This window comes from Zootoca vivipara, chromosome 3 (genome assembly GCF_963506605.1).
Source record: "Zootoca vivipara chromosome 3, rZooViv1.1, whole genome shotgun sequence".
In the NCBI taxonomy this organism is placed as follows: Eukaryota; Metazoa; Chordata; class Lepidosauria; order Squamata; family Lacertidae; genus Zootoca; species Zootoca vivipara.
Genome location: NC_083278.1, coordinates 96,690,439 through 96,716,259, shown reverse-complemented (window position 1 = coordinate 96,716,259; position 25,821 = coordinate 96,690,439). Strand labels below are relative to the sequence as shown.

Below are 25,821 nucleotides of genomic sequence, written 5' to 3'. Positions count from 1 at the left end.
CAGCCCACTGTCGTAAGTCGCGGGGAAGCGGCGGACTTGGGGGGCCGTAAAGCGACAGGGGAGGAAATCCACGTGGGAAACGGAGCAGGAAGTTCGACAACATGGGGAAGAGGAAAGCTGGCCGGCAGCAGCAGCTGATCAGCAGCTTGAGTAAGAAGCAGAAGAAGCACCTCAAGGATTTCGGGGAGGAGCACCCCTTCTATGATCGGTGAGCGGGGCTTGTTTGAATAGCGTCGAAGGTGAAAGCTGAAGGATCTGTTTGCTGAAGAGGCTTCTTGTCCGCAACGATTTCTCTACAGTAGCCTTCCTTGTGTTGTGTTGTCGGACTACGTACGACTCCCATCGTCCCTGGTAACTGGCTGTGCTGGCCAAGGGTGATGGGAGTTGGAGTCCAACAACGTCTGGAGAGCCACAATTTCCCCATCTCTCAACATAGATTGATTTGCTAAGGCTCCGAGGATTTTGGCTGTCCTAAATTCCCTTCTCCCCACTCCTGCAGCCTTTTCAGTGATCAATAGCTGACTATATTTCTTCATTTTCATTTTTCAATGGCCTTTGCCTCCTTTCTTCCTGTGTCTCCATCTCTGACAACTGACAGAGAACAGAACGTTTTTAGTTATTTGTCCCAGAATGCAGAGGATGTCGCCTCCCCAGTCAGAGGCAGTCCAGTCGGCATCCATCTGTATCTGGAGGCAGTGAAGGAATGCACCTATGGGACTGACAGCAAACTGTTGGAAGGTTACAGAGCCTGCTGTGGCTGTAGAGACGATACTGGAGAGAGAAGTTTTGTTGCAGTTGGGACAGATGAAGGTGTCCGGTTGTGCTGCTGCAGGTGCACCATTGCATTTCTTCTCTCTGGGAACCGCAGGAGGGGAGTGCTATTGTGAGCAGATACCACCACTTCCTGGCTTCCCATAGGCATCTGGTTGTGATCAAGGCCCTGTTGCTCATAGTGTGCACATTTATCCCACACTCAACCTCTGTTCACTGTTTTTGCATGGTTCCGTAGTGCTTCAAAACCCCGCAAACACCTCAGTTTGACAGGAGTGAGCACTGGGGCAAAAGAGTCTAACTCTTTTAGACTGCCGTTCTATGCACACTTACCAGGGAGGGGCTAAGCCCCATAGAGCCCAGTGGGGTTTCAGGTGCCTACCTGGCTAAACATGCTTATTAAAAGCTATTGCCTGTACCCAGTATAACTATCTCTGGGCTCTTCCTCTCCTTTCCAATTACTGTATTCAATGCCAAATTCTCCATAATGTATTAGGTGATACAGCAGCAATAATAATCTGGGACTGGTGATTTTTTTCCTTCAGCCATTTGGGGCACAGGAAGGACAGTTCACTTGGGGTGATCACAGCTTTCTGTAAAGATTTCTCTCTTTCTAAAGGTGCAGTTCAGCTTTGAGCCAGCAGTGATCTCTTTCCAGCTCCCAGGTGGTGTCCACACAGGTGTGCAAAGGCTGCACACAGTAGAGTGGGGCAAGCATTAAGGAACTCTTAAAACATTATTCTCTTTTGGAAATCTCTTGTTGTTCCGGTTCCAATCAGGACATTATAAGTTGTGATGAGCAACTATGCTCAGTAATGCTCACGTCTTCTTGTGCTAAACTCTCCAAATATTAAAAGCTACATGCCACGCTTCCGGGTTCAGCGCCAGCGACGATCGGCGGGGTCTCGTCTCGTCTCCGAGACGGCCCGTCCCTGCTAGGAGTGGGGAGGGCAGCGAGAGCGACGCTGCGCCCCTTAGAACCTCGGGAAGGGCGTCCCGGGGGCAATTTGCTCGGCACAGCCCAAATCCGGACTCCCCAACTCTTCGGCTAGCTCTAATAAGAGCTCCGGAGCGAGGAGGGTAGAAGTCGCGGGGGCCATTTTGAGCGGCAACGTTATTCTAGCAGGGAGAAGCTTCAAGCCGAAGGCGGAGAGCGCTGGATTCTTCCGAAAATAAAACGATTGGAAAAGATTGTAAGTAACCTCACGATTTGGATTATAAAACAATTTGGATCTGGGAGAGAGGGGAGAAAAGAGGAAGCCACCCCCCCCCACGGCAACAAAAGAGACAGTAAATAGAAACCCGAAGCCATAAACAGAAGATTTGCAATTCAAAGGATCCCTCAAAGGCATCAAAGAGAATCTCCCCTTTGATGCAGGGTGAGAAGGGGAGAGAGACTGTGGTTTATGACTGCCCTGCAACAAGAGGTAAAGACTGAGAAAAATCTTTCTTTTCCTCGGGAGCCGGCAGCCCAGGCAACCCAGTGAGTTGATCAGGATTTATGAGTCAATTTTTATTTCATTTTGTATTTCTGGACTTTGTGGAATTTCTTTTCTGGTTTAAATGTTTGTGAAATGTGAGTTCGAACTTTATTGTTAATAAGACTTGAAGAATGCAGCCAGCTTGTTAAAATGGAGTCGAGAAAATAAACTGTGATCATATTCCACCCCACGTGACAAGTTTTGACCTTGGCAGGATTGAATTATGTCAACAAAAAAGTGTTCCCCTGAGTTCCAGCGGTCTGTTTTGACCTTAATGTGGGAAACAAGAATAGAGCTATGTCAAGAGGAGACACGACGGCAAGAGTTACAGAAAAAATTTCAGATGGTGATGGCAGAATATGATTTTTTAGGAGATGAAGCTTTTGACACTGAAAAAGATGAATGTGAGAATGACAATGATGATGATTGTGATTTGGAAGGAAAAGATGAAGATGAGGACTGTGATGATTCAACACAAAATGAAGCACACCACGAAAAAAATGATGACTTTACTCTACAAAAAGTTGGATGGAGTGCCCCGCTTTTGAGGGGGGCACGATTGGTATTATTGGAACTCCAGAACGCCCACAGGGAAGAAGGAAAAAATATGCAGAGAAGAGAAGAAATTCAGGGGCCCTGTATGGTGGCCTGGATGGCAAAAGACTGTAAACAGGGGGTGGGGTGAAGGGAAAGTGATGTTGTGATTACATGGATGGATTAACAGGTTTATAACTGGTCTGCTGATTATGGAATTTGCTGGATTGGGGGGGTGGAGCCGGTAATCGGGAATGTAAGGTTAAATTGAGAATAGTTATAGTTTTAAAAGTGAATGGATTTTGGAAAATGTGAAAATATGGAGGCTTATAGAGGGAGAAAAAATTAGGCACGGGAAGATAAAATGGGAGTTTGATTTTTCAGTGATTTGAAGTTGTATAAGATACAAAGGTGTATTTCTATAAAGTAAGAAACTGTTGCAGATGATAAAAAAGGGATGAAAACCGGGGAAGGGGGGGGAGGGGAAGCCCACAAAATATGGTTTTACAATCATGAATGTAAGAAAAATTTTTCTGTTTTGTATTGTTTTTTTCTCTTTTTTTGCCCTTTCTTTTTTTTCTTTTTTCCTATTTCTATTTTTCTCTTTTTTTTTTGGTATGACAATAGATGGTTGGATGGATGGCCTCCTGCGTACTGCCCTGGTTTGCTGGAGCTCCCTGGTGGCAGGGGGGGGCTTTGGGGTCAGGGGAGGGGGAGGAGGACAGAAATCCAAGCATAAAATGGAACATCTCTGACTGTTCACATACATGGGATACTTCTGTGGCAGGGGAGGACCCATGTGGGTGGGTAGGAAGGAGGTGGAAAAGGTGTTTATGTATGTACCGTTTTTTTTGTTTTTTTTGTATTCTGTAAAATTAATAAAAAGTATGTTTCGAGTGCAAAAAAAAAAAAGCTACATGCCATTTTGGTTATTTTTAATTTGTTTCTTCAATCTATGTATCAGTCGCCAAAGATAAATTAAATTCAAATGGTTTCCTTTTAGGGTTTCTGGGAAAGAAAAACCAACTCAAATCTGTGAACTGGTAAGAGTGACCCTACCTTTTTAAAAACATGCCTCTTTTTATATGGATAAATTAATGGGAAATGCTAATGCATGAAAATTGGTTAAATGTATTAACACAGTTAGTTCAAATTCTATAGCACATCCATCCTAACTGCCTTTACTATTTCCATCCCTGGTTGCATTGTAACTCGTTAGCTCATTTGGTTAGAGTGTGGTGCTAATAATGCCAATGTTGCAGGTTCGATCTCTGTATAGGACAGCTGCATATTTCTGTATTGCAGGGGTTTGGGATAGATGATCCTCAGGGTCCCTTCCAGCTCCACAATTCTATAATTTTATGTGTCTGCTTTAGCACCTGGTATTTTACCCAGAATTTAGGCTTCAGCATATATTGTTGGACTCCACTCACATTATCCTCAGCCAATGCTCAGTGGCTGAGCATGGTAGGGATTGTAATCCAACAACATTTGAAAGGCCACAGGTTCCCCCATTCTTGTCCTAGCACTTCTGACTTCAGAGGAAAGCTTGCAAATCTGAGAATCTGAAAAAGCTGGGGAAGGTTTGTGGAAGCTTGCAGTAATAACAGAGTAGGACTTCAGCAGTCCCATCCTCTAACTCCAGCTCATTCTCTGTCCCTGCCCCAACCCATCCCGCTTGCACAACACATTTCTGCTGTTGCAAATGGGAATTCCTTTCCCTCCTTCCTGCAGCTCCCCACAAGCCCCAAACATCTGCTCCAATTAGTTGAGGGATACTCTAGAGCAGATGGGGGTGCAGGGGAAGAAGAGAAGTACCATCATGGCCCCTGGTGTGCCGCTGGATCTCACCCATAATTTGGATTTCTTAATACAAAACTTGAAATATTTATTAGCAGTTTTAGTTCCATGATGGGGCTTGAATCCCGATTGGAAGGGATGCAAGTGGTCCGCACCAGTCTTCTCCAACCTGTTACTTTCCAGATGTTTCAGGCTACAGCTGAACACAGCCAGGAGTTGCCCATCTTGAGGGCACCATGTTGTAGAAGGACAGTCTACATGCATGAGATCTTAGGTTCAATCACTGGCATTACCAGTTAAGAAGGAAACCCCTCAGCCTGTGAACTGTGGAGGGTTGCTGACATATAAAAGCTGGATTTGGATAGAATAATATAGAAGGTAATACTAGGCTCAGCATTCAGTGATCAGAATCTGTATCAGTATGTTTGTATTGTATGTCCTGGGTTATTTTTTTCCATTTCTAGACAGAAACCTCTGAGCAGTCAAGCTCAGAAAGTGACACAGAGAATGATTCTGAAGAAGCCTCAGTCTATCACAAGTTACTGGCCACCTTAAAAACTGCTCCGTATTCGGACAGTGAGGATGATGAAGATGAATCAGAAGGAGGAAGCAACAAAGGTGATGCAGAAGTGGGCAGTGATGAGGACGAAGAAGGTGAGGGAGAAATGGAGGACGAAGACAATGACAGCAATGCGGCTCACCCCCCAGAATCAGGTAATCCAGTGATCTCAAATTCTGTGGACCACAGCTCTCGTATGAATACAACCTACTGCACTACTCTTCTTCTTTTTGATCTGGCATAGATCAAGAAGCACCACTCCAGAAAAACAGCCAAGAGGAACCTGGAGATCCAGAGGCTTCTAGCGACCTAAAACATGAAGCTACCGAAGAATTCACAGATGTGCAGCACGAATCTGAGTTTAGTCTGGAAACCAATTTCATAGAAGAAGAGTGTGGTGATCCTTCTGCAGATGGGAAAGAAAACAGTGGTTCTGCAGATATTGCAAAAGGTAAAATGCATGGTCTTTATATTAAATGCTTGTTGGGCGAGGGAGAGTACCTACATACAAGCTTCTTGACATCTCAAAGGACTGCCTTCACCTCTTTGAACCAGTCTGAGTCCTATGGTTGAATTTCGAGGCCCTGTTCATTGGCATGCCACTAAGGCCAGTTAAACTGCCAGACACTAGAAACGGGTCCTTTTCAGTGGTGGCCCCTGCCTAATGGAACTCCCAAGGAATGTGTGATTAGCCTCATCTGCACCTGTTTCCAATGGCTTTTAATTACTGTAAGAGGATTTTTTATTATGCTTCTTACTGTTTTTTTAGAGTCTTGTTTCGATTGCTTATTGAAATTTTGTTCATTTTTATGCTTTTATGTTTTAAAAGGTTTATTAATCCTGGTTACTGTTGGCTGGATTCTTGATATTTTATATGTAATATATATTATTGTATTGTATTATATCATTGGAACTGTGATGGTCTTGGTCAGGCTTCCTCAACCTCGGCCCTCCATATGTTTTTGGCCTACAACTCCCAAGCTAGCAGGACCAGTGGTCAGGGATGATGGGAATTGTAGTCTCAAAACATTTGGAGGGCCGAGGTTGAGGAAGCCTGGTCTTGGTTATAGGTTCATTATGCTGCTGCCTAGGGGAGGACATCATTCCTTAAGGTAGCCTAAGAACCTTGAGAAATTGATTTAAAGCAGATCTGAGCAGCTGATGAGCCACAGAACCCGTTGCCTTCCACCTGAGGTCAGATGAACCTCTTCGTGTTGCCTGATTAAAACTACACAAAGGAGAGATTTTCATTGCATCCAGCAAACCAAACCTAGCAAGCTGCATTTAACTTAAGAGGTCATCAGTTGTGCAGATCAGACTTGAACACTAATAGCTAATTTGTTTTTTATTGTAAGTTCAGTTCTCTGGTGGTGGAAAAAATCTTTTGCTAAATGTGGGTCTTCCGTTCCTTCCAAAGCCTGCTTGGGTTTGCCAAACCTCTTGAGAATGGGTAATCCTTTTTTGGGGAATGACAAAGCTTATGTGTATGCTCATTGTAGAACAGAGGTGGACTGCACTGACTGAGGCATATGGGAACTGGAGTCCTACCACATTGGGGTGAGGCAGAAGTTCCCCTTTAGCCATGCTGTGGTTTTCTGTACTGTAGAATTGCCTTGTCATGCAAGATTCTTTTATGATTACCTCCTCCTCCTCTTTTACTGTTAGATGCAGCATTTGAGGTCTCTGACAGACCTCAAATTCATAATTCAGCGATAACAATTTCCTCCTTCTGATCAGTCTTCTTTTAAAAATGCGTAGAGCAGAGTCTAGTTTTCATAACATTGTTTTTATCTCTCCACACAGATCCATTTAAGTGTCATGTCGATGAAGAACTGGAAGAAAAACAAATAGAGAAAATTCTTGCATGCTCAAAATCTACCTACCAAGTCAAGGTAATAACGTGCATTTATTTCATAATTCACTGTGCCTGATTTCTATTCTTTATTTGGCTCAAAACTTGCTAACTCATCTCTGAATGGGTTGTGCTCATCCTCTGTAAAACAAGAGAAATAGGGTATTTTACAGTGTATCTGAGACTATTAGCAGGAGTTGTGTTTAACCTTATGTTGTGTTTGTTTCTACTTTCTAGTGGCCAGCACTGGGTCAGTTAGTTTTCTCTTCAAAATTGGAGAAGTTTGGAATGGTTAAGGCAGACAAAGAAGTTGATTTGAAACGGCTTCATCTTCGCAAGCCTTTAGGATCTGCTTGGCCTAAAGTCAACAGCCCATTCCTTTCCAAGCAGGTGAAATCAAAAGATCAACCATTTACTCCGCTGCAGAAAGAGCTTTTCTGCATCATGAATTCATACAAGGACTTGTTCTACCCAGAGAGGACTGCTTTAAGCAATGGGGAAGAAGTCCGTCAAGTCTACTGCCTGCATGCCCTGAACCACGTCTTGAAGGCAAATGCCCAAGTGCTTGGAAATAATGCCAAGCGAAGGGACCAAAAACCCGGGACTGACGATGATAGCTTCAGAGATCAAGGACTCACAAGACCAAAGGTGAAAGGATTTCCTTAATTTGTCAGCATTGCATGGAAAACAGGCCTTGGTGTATGTGATATTCCCTAAACAGAGCTGCCATTGTACAGTAAAGGTGTCCCTTCAAATCAGCCTATGAATCCCTGACCAGTGGGGGAATTATTAAATCTCTTACAACTTGGAAACTGTAAGGTGCCCATGCTTGGCCAACTGTCCATGAGTCCATAACCATCATGCAATCAGACTTCAATTGATTCCGCCCAACAAGGTTGCTTCCCCCAGTATTTGCTTCTCTTGTATATAAAACGATGGATCAATTTTCTTTTTGGATTTGAGTAGAAAATGTTATTGGAATCTCCAGGATCTATTCCTTAGGGGATGTTTAAATCTTATAACACTGGGTATGACTTTTTTGTTTTGTTTTGTTAGATCTTCATTTTAATGCTCAAATGCCAGGGACAGGGAGTTTGATAATGAATGACAAACATTGTTCAGTATATCCCATGGAGAATGCTCCTTATTTCAGTATACCAGAAGTTATCTAGAACTCTCTCATTCATATACAGTCGTACCTCAGGTTATGAACACCTTGGGTTACGAACTTCGCAATCCCGGAAGTATTTTCGCTGCCGCGCACATGGTTTGCACATGCACAAAGCGTGAAAATTGCGGAAATTGTGCTTTGTGCATGTGCAAAATGGCGCTTCGGGTTACGACCATTTCGGGTTACGAACTGCATCCCGGAACGGATCGTGTTCGTAACCCGAGGTACCACTGTATATGGACCCAGGTATTTACTGAACTGCCTTCTCCAGCAGCAGTCTGCCTGCTCACTGAGATTATAATCTGAGACCATTATCCAATCCAACACACCACTGGCCTGGGTGTCAAATGAGGAGAAAACGCCAACCTTTGGAATGCCATCCACAGGGAGACCCATCTAATGCCCTTATTACTGTGATTTAGGCACCAGGTATTTTTTCCCTACTGTTTTCCCAGCCTTCTTAGAACAGTATGTTTTAACACTTATAACTTTGAGCAGCTCCGATTTTCACTGGCCTGTGTGAACAGACAATTGCTGTTTTAGTTTGTTGTACTGGTTATTCTTATTACAGTATTTTTTCCCTATCTTTTTACTTTGTTAGCTGCCCTGGGTACAAAAATAAATTTATGTTGTAAGTTTGGTAGGATATAAATTCTGCAAATCAATACATATTTTAAAGAGTGTTCAGTCAGCTAAAGCTAGATGAGGGGCACATAATTTTTTTAATGGATAGCCCCAAATACCTACAATATAGCATCTCACTCTCTGTGTGTCTTCTTATGAAAAAAAACATTTCTTGCTCAAAATAGATTTGCTTCTGCATTTCCCTGCATAGGTGTTGATAGTGGTGCCCTTCCGGGAATCTGCTTTACGTGTGGTGCAGATTTTCATCAGCCTCCTTGAATCAACAAGTCAAAAGAAAATTGATGTTAGTAACAAAAAGCGGTTCAAGGGGGAGTTTGGCTCAGATCCAGAAGAGAAACCGCCCAATCTGAAACGGCCAGAAGATTATGAAGCTGTCTTTGCAGGGAACATTGATGACCACTTCAGGCTAGGTACTGACATTTTAAGATCAGTCCTTTTTTGTTCTGAAAAACAGTTCAAAGCATTAAGCATGTTTTACAAGTTTCATGTTGTTGTTTTTGAATGCCCAGTGGAAGCCCACCAAATACACAAAATAGTATTTGATTTTTTGCGTTGATTTTTTTTCTTGGTAAAGCCAACACTGTCTTGTTTTCAAATATAATTCTCCCTCTTACCATTTAGACTCATTAGGGCTGCTTCATTTATAGGAAAACAATGAAGAGTCACTTGGCACCAAATTTATTATGACATTTTGTGGAGCACAGTCCATTTCATCAGATGCAGGAATTGCAGGCATGGTTTGGTGTCTGGTGCTGCAAACAGTGATTTCAGAAGAAAAAGATAGCACAAAGTGCTAACCCCACTACGTTGTGCATCTTATTTGCTTTAGAGCTCTCTGTTTTCAATCTTCCACAAACCATACACACTCACACACACCTGCAATATTTTTACCAGTTACCAGTGATGTGGGTTTGCTGGGAAAACAATTCCAGTGCCCAAAAATTATTTAAATGTGGTTTAGCATGTTTGCTTTCTGATTAGTTAGTATGCAGTAATAATATTTTACAAAGCATGAAGTGTCAATTTTATACACTGAATAACTCTCTCTAATTTTTCCGCAGTTGTCAAAATTATTTGGATGGAACAATTTCCTTAGTGGGGGGGGGGATAGTCAAGTGCAATTCGTGCAGCTTAGATGTTTCATTCCAAGCCTTACAGATACTATTGAAATACTTGAAAATATTTAAGACATAATGACGGCACCAAAAACTGTTAGCATGCTAATTTCAGCATGCCAAGAGAGCTGTACAATTATATTGTATGTGCGTGCATGCATCTATGCTTTTTTAGGAATGGTACTCTGAAAAACGTACATTGCAACCTTTAAACTTTCCCAGTTTCACTAATAGCGTATTTGTTCATCTTGTTACTACGTAATTTTGAGAAACAATGCATTTTCAGAAATGGACACTCTTTTTCCATGGAAAATTCCATTGCGTTGCAAACAGTTTGCATGGAAAATTTGATTGCGGAACCATTTTTTTAAAACAACAACAAAGGGCACAAGCTTGGCCCTGCTTGTAACAATGAGACAAATGTGCAAGCTGGACCACATTGTGCGCGTTGGATGTGATTCAAAACAATTGGTGCTTCAAAATTATGGATGAAGCGGCTGCTACTTAATTGTCTTTCATGCTCTCCTTCCTCTGCTTGAGACATTGCTGCCAAGCAGAGGAGACAGTACTGGCTGAGATGGGCCAGTGGTCTCATTTGGCTATAACTCAGCTTAGTGGATGACCTTATATCCTGCTCCTTTTTGTTTCTTTTCAACTGCTCTGATCTCCCCTGTCTCTCTATGGCAAGATTGACTTAAGGTAACAAAAGATGGTAGGGAGATGGAGGCTAATTTGCAGTCTCACTGAGCATCAACACTGGGAGCTGCACTGGATATATAACTCCAGCAGCTACGGGCCCAACCATATTGTGCAGGGTTGAAAAGTAGATGCCCTAGGGTATTTCCTCGCCACCACCTAGTGCTGCCTAGTGACTGCATCACTTGTCCTTCCTCCTCAAAAGTGAGGAAGAGGTAGACGTGGACTAATTTGGAGTGCGCACAAAAATCCTTTGCACAGTTATGGGAAGACATGCTCACTCTGGGGCAGAAGCAGTATGCGGCTGTGTCTTGTACTGCTTTTGGTCCAGTTGTGCCCTGGACCAAAGTTGGACTGTGCTCCTGTGTTTCAGGAGTCAAAATCTTAGACACAGAGAGTGTGTCCCCCTCTTCTCAATCAGCTGGTTGTTGCTCTGTGCAAAACAGGAAATATGTCCTGGTTTTCTGTGGCAGTGCTGTGTTCTTTGGAATACCCTTGAGATCATCTTCTGAGGTCCTCCTTTGTGTGTCTCCTCCGTGAGAGGTGTGGAGGATGGCAACAGGAGAGCAGGGCCTTCTCTGCAGTGGCTCCCTGTCTGTGGAGTGCTCTCCCCAAGGAAGTTTGCCTGGCGCCATCATTATACACCTTTAGGCACCAGACAAAAACATTCCTTTTTAACCAATAATAATAATAATAATAATAATAATAATAATAAATAATTTATTATTTATACCCTACCCATCTGGCTGGGTTTCCCCAGCCACTCTGGGCGGCTTCCAACAGAAATATTAAAATACACTAATTTCTTAAAGCTTCCCTAAACAGGGCCGCCTTCAGATGTCCTCTAAAAGTCTGGTGGTTATTTTTCTTTTTGACATCTGGTGGGAGGGCGTTCCACAGAGCGGGTGCCACTACTGAGAAGGCCCTCTGTCTGGTTCCCTGTAACTTGGTTTCTCGCAGCAAGGGAACTGCCAGAAGGCCCTCGGCACTGGACCTCAGTGTCCGGGCAGAGCGATGGAGGTGGAGACGCTCCTTCAGGTATACTGGACCAAGCCTTGGGTTGATCTGATTGACATCCTATGCCCTTTTAAAATGAGACCCCTGGGTATTGGGAGGTATATAAATTCTATAAATAAATAAATAATTATTAATAATTAGTGCCATGCCTTCTCCTTACAAACTGCAAAGTGTCGGAGAAGCTTCCAGATGATAAAAGAGCTATCTGAGGATGGAACAGACTGCCTTGTGTGGATGTGGTGGACTTTTATTTTGCTGGAGGTGTTTAAACAGAAGCTGGGCAGCCATTTATGAGGCGTGCACCCGGCATTGCAGATTCTGCATCACTGAGCAACACATTGGACTAGGTTAATTCCCAGGTCCCTTCTAACTTCTATATGCTTTTGTATGGAGCATGCAGCCTGCTAATCTGCCACCAACATATGCACACCCCAGCTGCAATGGTGTGCAATAAACATTGTGGATGCCAAAGTGTGGAAGCTGCTATAATCATTGTGGAGGCATAGGTGGAGGCAGCCCTAATTCTGGAGTTGTTGAACCCTTAACGAGCCCTGGACCGTGATGAAACTAGAGAACCGAGATCGAATCTGATTGCAGTTTTGTAACCTGCTTTGTTGCCCTTGAGGGGACTGGAGAAAGCAGAAATCCAGTAAATAATCTAGACGATGTGTTCGTCTGCAAAATGGTGGTTGTGTAGCTAGAATGCCTGTGGCTTCCAGCTGAGCTCTGCTGCGCACTCCCCAGGTGAAGCGAGCCCAAATGTTGGTTAAACAGAAAACGTCAAGACTCTTCCAGAAATTGCAATTTCATGCTGGTTTATCGGTGCATTATGCAGAGTCTTTGTGCGGTGGCTTGATGTCTAGGATTCTTGCTTTGAGAAGGCTGCTTTAAAACTTAATGTTACTTGAAGGTATTGTCTCATGAAAGATATTGGTTAATAATGCAGCCAAGAGATGCAAGTAGTGCCTCCTTACTGCCGCTGATGGTGTTCGTTTTGATTAAGTCCGGTTGCCAAATGGTTCCCTTCAGGATTTCCCTCCCCTGTACAAATTACTGTACCTACTTACTAGGCATGCTGAAAGAAGCTGAGAAGTTCTCTTCACCATAGTGGCAAGCATGGCTTGCGTTGATTTTTGCGATACTGGTTGCTGCATTAAGTGTCGCTTATTGTTGACCCTGTAGGTGCGTTTGGAAGCAGCTGATCCCATTCAAACAAGGGAATCGGAGGAAGGTCTACTATTCAGTTCATGTCGTTGGTTCCATGTATTTGGACCCACCAGTGGGCTTTACAATATGGTGGTGGTTGCATGGAGATGGGTTGTGCCTCCATTTAGGATGGGGAACATTTTTGACTCCATGGCCAGGTCTTTATCAGGATCTGCCTCACAGACTTAATTTGACGAGTGGGCAGGGTTGCCAACCTGTCAAAATGCCTTTCACTCTGATCTTAAAAGCGAAATGGGAGAGGAGCCTTTGTGAGTTACCCTCATCCTTTCCTTTCGAGTCTCTAGTCTCGGGCTGATCTCGTTCTGCTGCCTAGGCTGTGCATTTCTTGCTGGGTACAAGATCATGCAACCAGTGCAGGATTAAACCCTGCCCTACTGCCTGCCTGTCAGCTGGTGTCACCGGTGATGTCAGCTGATGGGTGGATGGTCGTAGGTTTGGGGAAGTCGGCCTGGCAGGCCAAGATATGCTCATGGCCTGGATGTTCCCCATCTCTGACTTAGGGCCTATCCCAAGGGCAGCATTCCTTCATGGGTAACCCTAGCTAGCAATGCATAGGACCAGAGATAAAATTGGGCAGTGACACATGTAATGTGAGCTGCATCCACTTGGAGGTTTCTGTGCACACTTGCATGCTCACACAACTCACCCGTACATACACAGCCATTATGATCAGGTGCAATGGTTGTGATGGTTCAGAGCGAAAGGAACAGTTATACACAACCGTTCTGGGATTCTGTGAAAGAATGACGGTTGAAATAATGACTGACTGGTGACTGGCTTGATTGTCTGTGTTTTTTTGGCAGGTGTTTCTGTTCTTCAAAAGAGCATACGACTCTATGCGCCTTTTTACTCCTCCGATATTATCATTGCATCTCCCCTTGGCCTGAGGACTGTTATTGGAGCTGAGGGGGAGAACAAGAGAGACTATGATTTCCTCTCGTCCATAGAAATTCTTATCATCGATGAGGCCGACATCTACCTAATGCAGAACTGGGAGCATGTTTTGGTAATGCATCTCCTTTACCCCTTCTTACTCTTTTCCCTCGCGTATCATGCCTCACGAACAGGGTTGACAAGATAGGTAATGCAGTAAACAGCCAGCGGATTTTAACACTGAGAAACGTGGGTGTTTAATTTGAACTCATGGGATGGAGACATGTGTTCTGGGTTTCTGAGTGCGGATGCATTCTTAAAATTTAGCAAATCCAATTCTCCTTCTGGACTGCCTTCAACAGGCAAGGCTTCCCTCTAGAAGTAGCACATGGCTTAGAAATTCTCCTGGCAAGGCTTCCACAAGTAGCGATGGCCACCAACTTTAAAAATAGGATTAGTCATATCTGTGGAGGATAAGGCTATTCTCTGCTTCCACTGCCAGAGGCATTAGGCCCTGAGTACCAGTTTCTGGGAATTTCAGGTTGGTAGAGTTCAGCTGTACTGATGTCTGTGAGAAGCCTGCCAGCAGGGCATCTAGTTGACCACTGTGATAACAGGATGCTGGACTCAATGGACCACTGGCCTGATCCAGCAGGATCTTCTGATATCATGCTAGAAAACAGTGGGAAGTTCTTTCTAAGGGCACATCAATTGCAAAGACATGGGAACTATGAAAAGCAGCCTAAGCAGCTCCTGTGATCTCTTCTTGTACCATATTATTTCCTGCGGGCCAGTTGAGAACATTAGAGCCAACTAAAAGATTTCGTTTCGTATGGTTTCTAACACTGGATGGTTCAAACAACACTTAGAGCAAACCAGGTGTCGAATGACCCTCGTTTCACATGCTGCGTGATCCTTGACAGTCTCTTGGATGCTGCAGAACGATTTTCCAGAAATGAGTTTTGAGAGGCAACAAAAGCCTCCTAGCAACAACAGCCAAAGAGCTGTTAGGAACATAAGGAAGCTGCCAAATACTGAGTCGGACCTTTGGTCTGTCTAGCTCAGTATTGTCTAGGCGCCAGACGAGAATGTTTCTCTATAACCAGGCCTTTGGCTGATTAAACAATCTATGGCCTTTAAAATGTGCTCATGGGAGGGGGGGGGTATTGATTTGTTTGTGTTGTTACGTATTTTGTCTTCTCATGTTGTATTTTTATGTTGTGAACTGCCCTGTGGTCTTTGGATTAAGGGCAGTATACAAACAATTCTGTACTGGCTGACAGCGACTCTCCCACGTTTTCAGACAGGTGACTTTCCTCTCCCTGGAGATGCCAGGGATTGAACCTACGGCCTTCCATATTCCAACTGGTGCTCTACCAGTGAGCCAAATCCCTTGCTCAGATTCAGCCAAGAAAGGAGTTTAATAGTTCAGATTTCCATTCACGTGGCTCACTTTAGTATAATGCATGAACTTTTTAGGGTTCTCTTTCCTTGATTTTCCTCTTCCTGCAAATTGATCCAGATTGACGGACATACTTCTTTTCTTTTTAAAAATCTGCTCACAGCACCTGATGAACCACATTAACCTGTTGCCTTTGGAGTCTCATGGGGTGGATTTCTCACGGGTGCGAATGTTCAGTCTGAACAACTGGTCCAAGTATTATCGGCAGACGCTGCTGTTCAGCTCCCTCCAGGATCCACAGATCAACTCCATCTTCAATAAGCACTGCTTCAATTACAGGGGGCAGGTTAGTGTTCACATGTGTCTATAGCCCTTGTATAGAAGTGAAGAAGGCTTATTGGCCTTCCAACATGACCTTGCAGCAAAATGGCGATGGTGTGTGGGTGTGGGTGTGCTTATGGACTTGCAGATAATAAATCTTCCCATTCCTATTGTGTTTTAATGTCTCCAGCCAAGCTGATCTCAAGTTATTGCTGCCTCCAGTTATTACATTTGTCTCCTGCTACCAAGCTGATATTGAAGCATGTTTGTTAAAATATCCCCACCCCCATTGTCCCGTTAAAGATATAAACCCTGACAGGCATCCTCCTCAACAGTAATGTCCTATTTCTAACTTCCTTGCATCAACCCGAATCTTCTTTGTTCATGTAAAATAGGGGTTGACAACTAGTATCCCTGGGGCCAAGCGCAACCCTATAATGAGTACCGTCTGTCTCTCTTCCTCCCTTAAATGGTAATTTAGAGGTACAAAGGTACAAAGATAAAGCATATTGTGCAAGAGACTTCCCTCTAAAAGGAAGTGTTTCTTTGGCACTGGATTCATGACAGGAAGAAGGAAGTGTCTCCTTTCCCCACAATTCTTGATTTACTTGTCAAATTCACCACTCTCCTTGACGAGTTGATGACCACTAGTTTAGAGGGTTTTTGAAAAAAAAGGATTAAGCAAGTTTGTGGAGGATAGACAAATGGCTTTATTAAGTACCGCTAACCTTGGCAGCTGAATGAAGACTCCTTATTCGCAGACAATTTACCAGTTGCTAAAGCTAAATAATGAAGGTAGCTGTCATCGCCCATTCCCTACTTGTTTCTAAGAGCATCCAGCTGTCCGTTGCTGTTGAGAACAGGATTCTAAAGTAGACAAGGGGGATGTATAACAAAGCAGTTCCAGTTTGTCCCCCTCCTTGATAGGATGTTCCATTCTGTGTCCCCCCCCCCCCGGTGTAGTTTTCCATTTTTCCACCCCAAGAGCCAGCCAGTCTTCTGGGTCCGTGAAGCACGCTCAGTCCTCATTAGGCTGTCTCTTACTCCCCTTAGCAAGGAAAATCTTGTTTATACACTTGCAAACCTTGGGCAGAGGGAGCGTTTGGGTTACATAAGCCATTGGCACTCATGCCTGAGTACTGGAAATAGAGGGAATGAAGAACTGAACTGTTCCAAGCCGGCAAGCCAGCTCTTACCCTTTCCATGAGAGTTGATCTCAGGTGTAACCTGTCTGGTCTAACATTGCCTTCATTTGCCTGTTGTGTTTGCTTCTCGCAGGTAGCGGTAAGGAACGTACCTCTGAAGGGCTCTATCAGCCACGTTGTAGTACAGCTTCCTCATGTTTTTCGCAAGCTGGAAGCTGAAAATTCCGTTTCTGTAATAGATGCCAGGTAATGTGGTTGTTTCAGCTGTGCACTTCTGGCATCAGGTTCAGATTTGGTGCTCAGTAGAGTGTAGCATTGTGGAGAGAGAGAGAGAGAGAGAGAGAGAGAGAGAGAGAGAGAGAGAGAGAGAGAGAGAGAGAGAGAGAGAGAGAGAGAGAGAGAGAGAGAGAGAGAGAGTGCAAGCAGGCAGGCAGTGGGCGGGGGAATAAATTTTAAAAAACCAAGGAAACCAACACAGCCTGCTGAATGGCAACATTATGCACACCAGATTCTTCTGCTCTACCTCCTGCGGTGCTATAGAAACCTCAATCCTATATACTAATAGCAAACTCCTTCTCCAAGCACTGATCTTTATGCAGGCAAAACGGCACCATCTGCAGACAAGGGGGGGGTGTCAGCAGGGAACCCCAAGCCTTGTCAAAGCGCAGTGAATCTTTAGCCAGGGGGCAGGAGGGAAGCCTAGTGGGCAGGCCCCAGAAACAGCACAATGAGGACTTGGCACACTCCGTAGGCAAAGATTGCTACCTACCAGGGCTGTGGGGAGGGAATAGAGAACCAGAGGATGGAACCCTGGGAGATGGCAACCCTGAACAAGTCCACTCTGCCCTGAAGCACTCTGTTGCCGGTCCCAATTATTTCCATGGGGATTAGACACTTGCCTTGTGGAGGACTCCTTGTGGTTAAGTGCTCTGCTTTGCAGCGGCAACGGCCCTCCCCAGTCTGATGCCCTCCAAGTGTTTTGGACTGAATCTCCCATCACTTGAGCAACGTAATCACTGCCATCGTGGAAATTCTCCATGCTCCCACCAAAGCTCACCAATAAAGATTGAGAGCCAAGTGCCCACTCAGTCTCCAAAATATCGTGGGATGACCTTTGGCCCATCACCATCTCTCAGCCTAACCAACCTCACAGAGATGTTGTGTAGATATAATAATAATAATAATAATAATAACAACAACAACAAATTTATTAATTATACCCCGCCCATCTAGCCGGGTTCCCCCAGCCACTCTGGGTGGCTTCCAACAAAATATTAAAATACAGAAATCCATCAAATGTTAAAAGCTTCCCTAAACAGGGCTGCCTTGAGATGCCTTCTAAAGGTCTGGTAATTATTCTCTTTGACCTCTGGTGGGTGGGCGTTCCACAGGGTGGGTGCCACTACCGAGAAGGCCCTCTGCCTGGTTCCCTGTAACTTGGCTTCTCGTAGCGAGGGAACCGCCAGAAGGCCCTCGGCGCTGGACCTCAGTGTCCGGGCAGAACGATGGGGGTGGAGACGCTCCTTCAGGTATACTGGACCGAGGCCGTTTAGGGCTTTAAAGGTCAGCACCAACACTTTGAATTGTGCTCGGAAACATACTGGGAGCCAATGTAGGTCTTTCAGGACCGGTGTTATGTGGTCTCGGCGGCCACTCCCAGTCACCAGTCTAGCTGCCACATTCTGGATTAGTTGTAGTTTCCGGGTCACCTTCAAAGGTAGCCCCACGTAGAGCGCATTACAGTAGTCCAAGCGAGAGATAACTAGAGCATGCACCACTCTGGCGAGACAGTCCGCAGGCAGGTAGGGTCTCAGCCTGCGTACCAGATGGCACAGAGTTGACCTGTGCCTCCATGGACAGCTGTGAGTCCAAAATGACTCCCAGGCTGCGCACCTGGTCCTTCAGGGGCACAGCTACCCCATTCAGGACCAGGGAGTCCTCCACACCTGCCCGCCTCCTGTCCCCCACAAACAGTAATTCTGTCTTGTCAGCATTCAATCTCAATCTGTTAGCCGCCATCCATCCTCCAACCGCCTCCAGGCACTCACATAGGGCCTTCACCGCCTTCACTGGTTCTGATAAATGGTACAGGGAAAACCATATATGTCACCTTGCAGTCCTTGAAGGAAAAGTGGGATATGAGTAATTGTAAAAATACAGAGACTCCACACAATGTGAGATACAGATATTGCTCTGCCTGCAGTGTTTTTCTATGAAGACACTAGTGATCTGTGTATAAATCATTTTATATGCATTTACGATGTTTATAATAAGAATTTTTATTGTTTTCGCTAGAGAATACAATCAAGAATAAGATAGCCTGTGGTGCATGTAAAAATAGTCATAAAGACACATTTGTGCATATCAGTTAAGGGGGAGACAATCCTTTTGTATTAAGCAGCATTAATAAAACCTCTCCCAGGTGAGAGGGGGGTGACATCTTTTCCTTATTCTGCTTATGTAGGAAATAAATTGGAACTAGGCTCCCTCAAAATGGTCCCTTTTGCAGTGTGTTGATTAAGACGTGTATTTACAACGTTAAGAGAGTGTTTGTATGTGATATATATTCTACATTTGCATTAAGTGAGATGCTGGGATTTTTTTTTATTTTTGGAGCAGAATAACGTGCTTATGTTTTCTTAATCAGGTTTCATTTTTTCATTGAGAGAGTGTTGCCCGAGTATCGCGATGCCGTCATGTCACATACACTCATCTACGTCCCGTCATATTTTGATTATGTGCGCCTACGGAACTACTTCAAGAAGGAGGAGTTGAGTTTTGTGCACATGTGTGAATATACCAGTAAATCTGGCATTTCCAGAGCGAGGCAATTCTTCCTAAAGGGAGCGAAGCAATTTCTGATTTTCACGGAGCGTTTCCACTTTTATAAAAGGTAGGCTGGGGTGGTTGCTAAATTCCAAGTCCTTAATAGAAGAGGGTGTATGAGGTTGTACTTGCTCCCCCCAAAAATGAATAATGTGTCATAATTAGCCTAAAAATGTGGAATTTTTCACACCGCACTAGAAGATTTCTTAAATGTGTATTATTTTCATCACCTATGCAGCACCATCAATGCAGATCCTGCTCTACAGATCATAAATATAGGCTAAAAGATTATACACTTCTGGTTTGATTTCTGAATGTGCTAATAACTGATGTTTCTTGGGCTCATATTTCTCCTATAGAAAGGTAAAGTGTCTCTCGAAAATCATTGCCAGCTGATCTTAATGTGATGCTGTGTATACTTCCTTTTGAACCAGAGCTGTATAACAAGGAAGGGCCATAGCTCACTGGTATAAAATGTGCTTTGAGTGCAAGTCTCAGGTTTAAACCCTGACAGCTCCAGATTTGGCTGGTAGGGACCTATGTCTGAAATCCCTGAGAGCTGCTGTTAGACTAGGGGTAGTCAACCTTTTTATACCAACCGCCCACTAATGCATCTTTATTGATGGTAAAATTTCCCTACCGCCCACCGGTGCTCGATGGAAGGAAGATTCAGCTTGTGCCATAGAACGCCCCTACCGCCCACCTAGAATCCTGAAACGCCCACTAGTGGGCGGTAGGGACCAGGTTGGCAACCCCTTGTGTAGACAGTGCTGTGCTAGATGGACCAAAGGTCTGACTTGGTATGAGGAAGTTTCCCTTGTTCCAGAAGTCTGAATTAAGTGGTAAGAACAAAGGTGGATAGAGACAAGAAGAGAAGGGACCTAGGGGGTGTTACTTTACTGGTCCACTAGAGGAGTGATTTTTGAATAGGAATCCGCAGGGCTTCCTTATAAAAATGATGCCACCTTTGTGATCTTTGGGGCACCAACTGAAGCCCTTTTGATTCACTCAGACCTTTTAAATTTTGAAGGCTGGGCCTCTCAGCATTTATATCTGTCTTTTAATTGGGGGGGGGTACAGTGAGGTTTGCTTTTGTTTGCATTTATGTAGATATCAGTTTGATAGTTTGTTTTGCGTTGCATTGTTTTTTTACTTATTCACTGAAAGTCGACCAGATAACTTTATGATACAGGGCGTCCAACAAATGCCAAACATAAAGAAATAAGGTGGGGAGGGAGGAGGTTCAACAAATAGCTGCAGGAAGGTTTCAGGCATTAGAGACCCTGTTTTTTGCTGGCTAGCAGTCTACAGAATATTCTACCTCTCTGCATTGTAACTTTTAATTCTGCTTCACTGCAGGGGGGTGGAGGAGTTCAGGAAGTCCCATTTCCCTTGTTGAAATCCCAGGGGTCCGTTAAATTAAAAAGGGGCTGTATTCTGTTTCATCTATAAATGGTTAAAGTTTCAAAAAGGAATTGCCCGGTTGCATATTAATCATTTTGTGCCCCCCTGTTTGTTTGCTTTATTCAGGTACTCAATTAGAGGCATCCAGAACCTTATTTTTTACGAACTGCCCACCTACCCCCATTTCTATAGTGAGGTCTGCAATATGATGAAGCTGGCAGGCAGTGAGGAAGAAGCCACCTTGACCTGCACAGTGCTTTACTCAAAATACGATGCTCAGAAGGTGGCTGCGGTGGTGGGTGTCGACCGGGCGGCCCAAATGCTCCAGTCTTCCAAAAATGTGCACCTTTTTGTCACTGGAGAAACAGAGTGAAATAAGTGGTGGACTGAGATTTCGAATGGACTCCTTGACCTGCTCAGCCTATTATTTGGGGCTTGTGCTTCTTCCAGAACAAATGTTAGAAAAAGAAAGGCCGCATCCACCCCATGTATTTAAAATGTGGTTATATTCTTTCTTTGGCACATAAGCAGTCATGGCTCCCCCCACCTCCATATAACCTGGGAACTGTAGTTAAGGGTGCTGAGAGTTGTTCCCCCCACATTTGCTTTTAACTGGTTTGAATACACTGGTCTAATACAATACAGCTACAATAGGGATCGGCAGCTAGCAGGCCCTGGCTCCAGTCCATCCCTCTAGGAAGCACCCTTTAGCCCTACAATTGCCAGAGGGTACCAGCTGTTCTTAGGGTCTGGTCCATCATTCTCCACCTGTTTCTTGAAGTAACCTTCAGTAAAGCCAGATGCTGACCAGAACAATACAGTGTCTAGAAAAACACAGCCAGCCAGTCACTCACCCTTTGGATAACTATAAACATCAAACATGTGAGAGATGTCTTGTTAAAAAAAAATTATGGTCTGTTTGTGTTTTGTCATTGCATTTATTAAAAAAAGTTGTCAAACTTTTTAAAAATCTTTGTATAGTGATTGTGTCCTTTAAATGTCAAAATAGGCCTGCAGAGCTGTGGTTCACTAGTCTCTGCCATTGCATTGCTGTCTATTTTAGTTTTAAGCTGATTAACTGTGTCTAATTCCTCTAGTGCAGGAACTAAACACCAATAAAGAGGCAATTCCATTTCAATCCCGGAATTAGCCAGCATTGATATAGGAATGTTCCTTTAAAAAGAGAGAGAGAGAGAGAGAGAGAGTTTATTTTTGCATTGTCAGGTTTACAAACAACGAAGGAAACAATTAAAATATAATCAGTAAATCCCCTTTGACTTCCCTTCTCCCCTTTTATGGATCCTTATGCCAACAGTTTTCTCCTGCATCTCTTCTATTACTCCAATTTTATCAAATCTTTAAACAGACCATAATTCAACTTTCAACTACAAGTATTTATTCTTCCTGGTTCCTAATTCTTCCGGTCAGTTTTGCCATTTCAGCATAGTCCATCAGTTTTATCTGCCGTTCTTCCTTGGCAGCGGCTGTATTTTCTTTCCCACCTCTGAGCTAACAAAGTCCAGGCAGCTGTAGTCACATACATAAATAGTCTCTTCTTGTCATTTGGAATCTCTGCACCTAAGACTCCTAAAAGAAAAGCTTCTGGTTTCTTAGAAAAGGTTATCTTTAACAGGAATGTTCCTGTTAAAGGCTACTGAAAGGCTAACTTACTTTAAATTCTACATGCTTCCCAGGCTGACTCATGGTTAGAGACAGAAAAGCAAGCTGCTAAATAAAGATTAAAGGTCTCCTGTCCCTCTCTTCAGGATGTATTTATTAGAGATGAGTGTCTGAGCAACCTAAAGCAGGATAACAAAGTTAGGGAGCAATGGAAAGATAAAGCATGTTGCTTTGTAGTTTCTTGGCAACAAAAGGGATGTCATTGAAGTCACCCTGTTCATGAAGGCTGATTTTTAATTTACTTTTTTGAAAGATAATAGCTTTTGGTTTTAAAATGAAAACTTGAGAAATGGTAGCTATGTTGCCACTACATCACCCAAGTGATGGGCCCAGGTCAGAGGCATGGGCGGCCTTTGAGCTGGGTTCTGGAATTGTGCCTGTGATACTGTTTGACTGACATCTTGTGTGAGCAGAGCCAATTCATTTGACTTGCTCACACACTGTCATTTGTATTGTGTTGGGAACCAGCGCTGCTTAGGTCTGGATCCCCACCACACAAAATGCATTACTGTCGGCTGTAAATTGGCGGCACCCCAAACAGGTCTCAGATACCATTTTATAGTTGCAGAGGAGTGGAACTGGCCTAGAGCCATTTTACTCTCAGAGATATTCCTGCATATAAAATGTCAAAAGGCTAATCCCTCTTCCCTGTATCTTCTCATGCCACTGTTCTGCTTCAGCTGGAATGGGACTGCCCCTTTGACTTAGCAGATTTGACCTTACTCTGTTTCCTGAGAGCCTATTAAGCTAAGTAATACCATATTAACTGTCTCCTCTTAGAGCGTTGATGATGCCCTGTGTAAAAAGCTTTCCGCGTTAAGGGCTGTGTGCTAATTTCTTGGTTGTTGAAAGCCAGATAAATTGTGGTCCAAAACACTTAATGGGAAACCACCAAGAAATTATCCCTGATCCCTAGAATGAAAGCACACATTATTGGAATTAAATGTTTGTGAAGCATTAAGCAATGACAATATCAGAGGAAGGAGCATAATTTGTGCCAGCATTGGGGAACCTGTGACTCTCCAGGTATTGCTGGACCACAGCTGTCATCAGCCCTAGCCAGGATAGCCAGTGATCAGGGATGATGGGAGATGAAGTCCCGCTACATCTGGAGGGCCACAGGCTCCCCATCCCTGGCCTATATTAATGCTCCTTTCTCTGAATAGCCAACTCTACAGCAAAGGAGACAAATTAGAGAGTGTCTGCCCAGTTGGCACCCAAAGGAATATATATGGCATTCAGATTTGAGCAAGGATATTCCTCAGCTGTGTGATAGGTGAAATGCTTCTCAGATAATAAGACAACAAATTTGAAATGGTAAAAACACACACAAGTATTTAAGGTTCCCAGGGTGTCTGAATAGTCATTTGCACCCAAATTGCCCATGAGAACACTGTTACACTGCCATGCTGTCTATTTCCATGGGCTATCTCTTATCCACTGGGAATTTCCCCACTGTGGCAGTTAGTCAGGAACCTCATCTCATTATCCCCCCCACCCACGCACCCCCAAGAAGTTTGGGGTCTGTTAGGCTTGAGAACAATTAGGCACTACAAGTACAGTTTGGAAAGGCTGATGTAATCACTTCTTTTTTGCACACACAGTCTTGGTAGATCAGGCATGGGGGGGGGGCTCAGGGCCAGGGGCCACTCCTTTTGGCCCTGGGCTGGCACACTTCCTGTGACACACACACCTCCCCATGGTAATGTCTCTTGCTTGCCTGGATAAGTAAGAGACATATCTCTCGATTTCTGTTCTCCAGCTTTCTATTTTATTTTTTAATCTTAAATTCACTTCTCAACATTTCCACAATTTGTGGTTATTATTTTTGTGATACCCATGAAAATCCATCAGCCTTTTAGCGCACATTTTACTAATAAACACATTTTTATATACATTTTTGCCAAACAGCATTTTTGCAAGCAGTTTTCCCTAATGTGCATTTTTGTAAGATAGTTTCACAAGCAGAGACATCACCTTGTCGACAAAGGTCCGTATAGTTCAAGCTATGGTTTTCCCAGTAGTGATGTATGGAAGTGAGAGCTGGACCATAAAGAAGGCTGATCACCAAAGAACTGATGCTTTTGAATTATGGTGCTGGAGGACACTCTTGAGAGTCCCGTGGACTGCAAGAAGATCAAACCTATCCATTCTGAAGGAAATCAGCCCTGAGTGCTCACTGGAAGGACAGATCCTGAAACTGAGGCTCCAGTACTTTGGCCACCTCATGAGAAGAGAAGACTCCCTGGAAAAGACCCTGATATTGGGAAAGACTGAGGGCACAAGGAGAAGGGGATGGCAGAGGACGAGATGGCTGGACAGTGTTCTTGAGGCTACCAACATGAGTCTGACCAAACTGTGGGAGGCAGTGGAAGACAGGAGTGCCTGGCGTGCTCTGGTCCATGGGGTCACGAAAAGTCGGACACGACTAAACGCCTAAACAACAGCAATATATAATGTGGCTGAAGAAATGCATTGCAAAACTTGAAGAAATATGAATTCGAAAGGGTGGCGTTGCACATTGTTTCAGAAAGTGTAGTTTTGGGTCATCTTTAAAAGTGAACTGAATCAACTTTCTCCCCACCCTTGTCTATGTCTGTCTGTCTGTCTGTCTGTCTGTCTGTCTGTCTGTCTGTCTGCCTGCCTGCCTGCCTGCCTGCCTGCCTGCCTGCCTGCCTGCCTGCCTGCCTGCCTGCCTGCCTGCCTGCCTGCCTGCCTGCCTGCCTAGAAACCTGACTTTATTGCATTGCTAGAAGAGTCACATCCATTGCAGCTCCCATAGGGCTGCCCACAAAGGAATGTGGCACTTAGTCTTTAAAAGAATTCCCACCCCTGTGGTAGATAATATTTCTGTGATGCCCTGGTGATCATAGGTATGTGTTTGTTTAAAACAGCTTTGAATTAATGGCAGGGAATCTCTGATTCCCACCTACAGTGTGCCGTTCACAGAATATTTGGCTCTTTATTCTCAAACTGTGAGGGAATTAATGCAATTTGTGCTGGTTGACTGACTGAACAGTTTGAAATGAACCATAAAGCCCATCTGTTCACCCAGCTGATATCAAGCATGCTGGGGACAGTGAGGGAATGTAGCGAAGAGGAATTTACAAGTGGTCGTCTTTTCTAAAGTGTGGAGCAAAGTCTTGGTAATTGGGACAGATCTTTATTATATGTATCTGTGACAAATAACGCTTGCTTGACGATACCACTGGCCTGATCCAGAGAACAAGGAAGTTATCCCAACCAGGCACCACCTGTTCCACGTGACAATTGGTTTTGAAGCAGTTGGACAGAGGGATAGG

The 25,821-nt window shown here is 44.1% G+C and overlaps 1 protein-coding gene across 1 annotated transcript; it reads left to right on the top strand.

The window, feature by feature from the left end:
• Positions 1-47: 47 nt before the first annotated feature.
• UTP25 (UTP25 small subunit processome component) lies at positions 48-24,603 on the top strand. The gene is made up of 12 exons (XM_060273032.1): positions 48-208; positions 3,790-3,829; positions 5,051-5,300; positions 5,390-5,596; positions 6,949-7,037; positions 7,235-7,645; positions 9,004-9,223; positions 13,672-13,874; positions 15,307-15,489; positions 16,743-16,855; positions 19,257-19,502; positions 20,966-24,603. Exons 1-12 carry the CDS (start codon positions 102-104, stop codon positions 21,210-21,212), a joined length of 2,316 nt encoding a protein of 771 aa, XP_060129015.1. The 5' UTR covers positions 48-101; the 3' UTR covers positions 21,213-24,603.
• Positions 24,604-25,821: the final 1,218 nt, after the last annotated feature.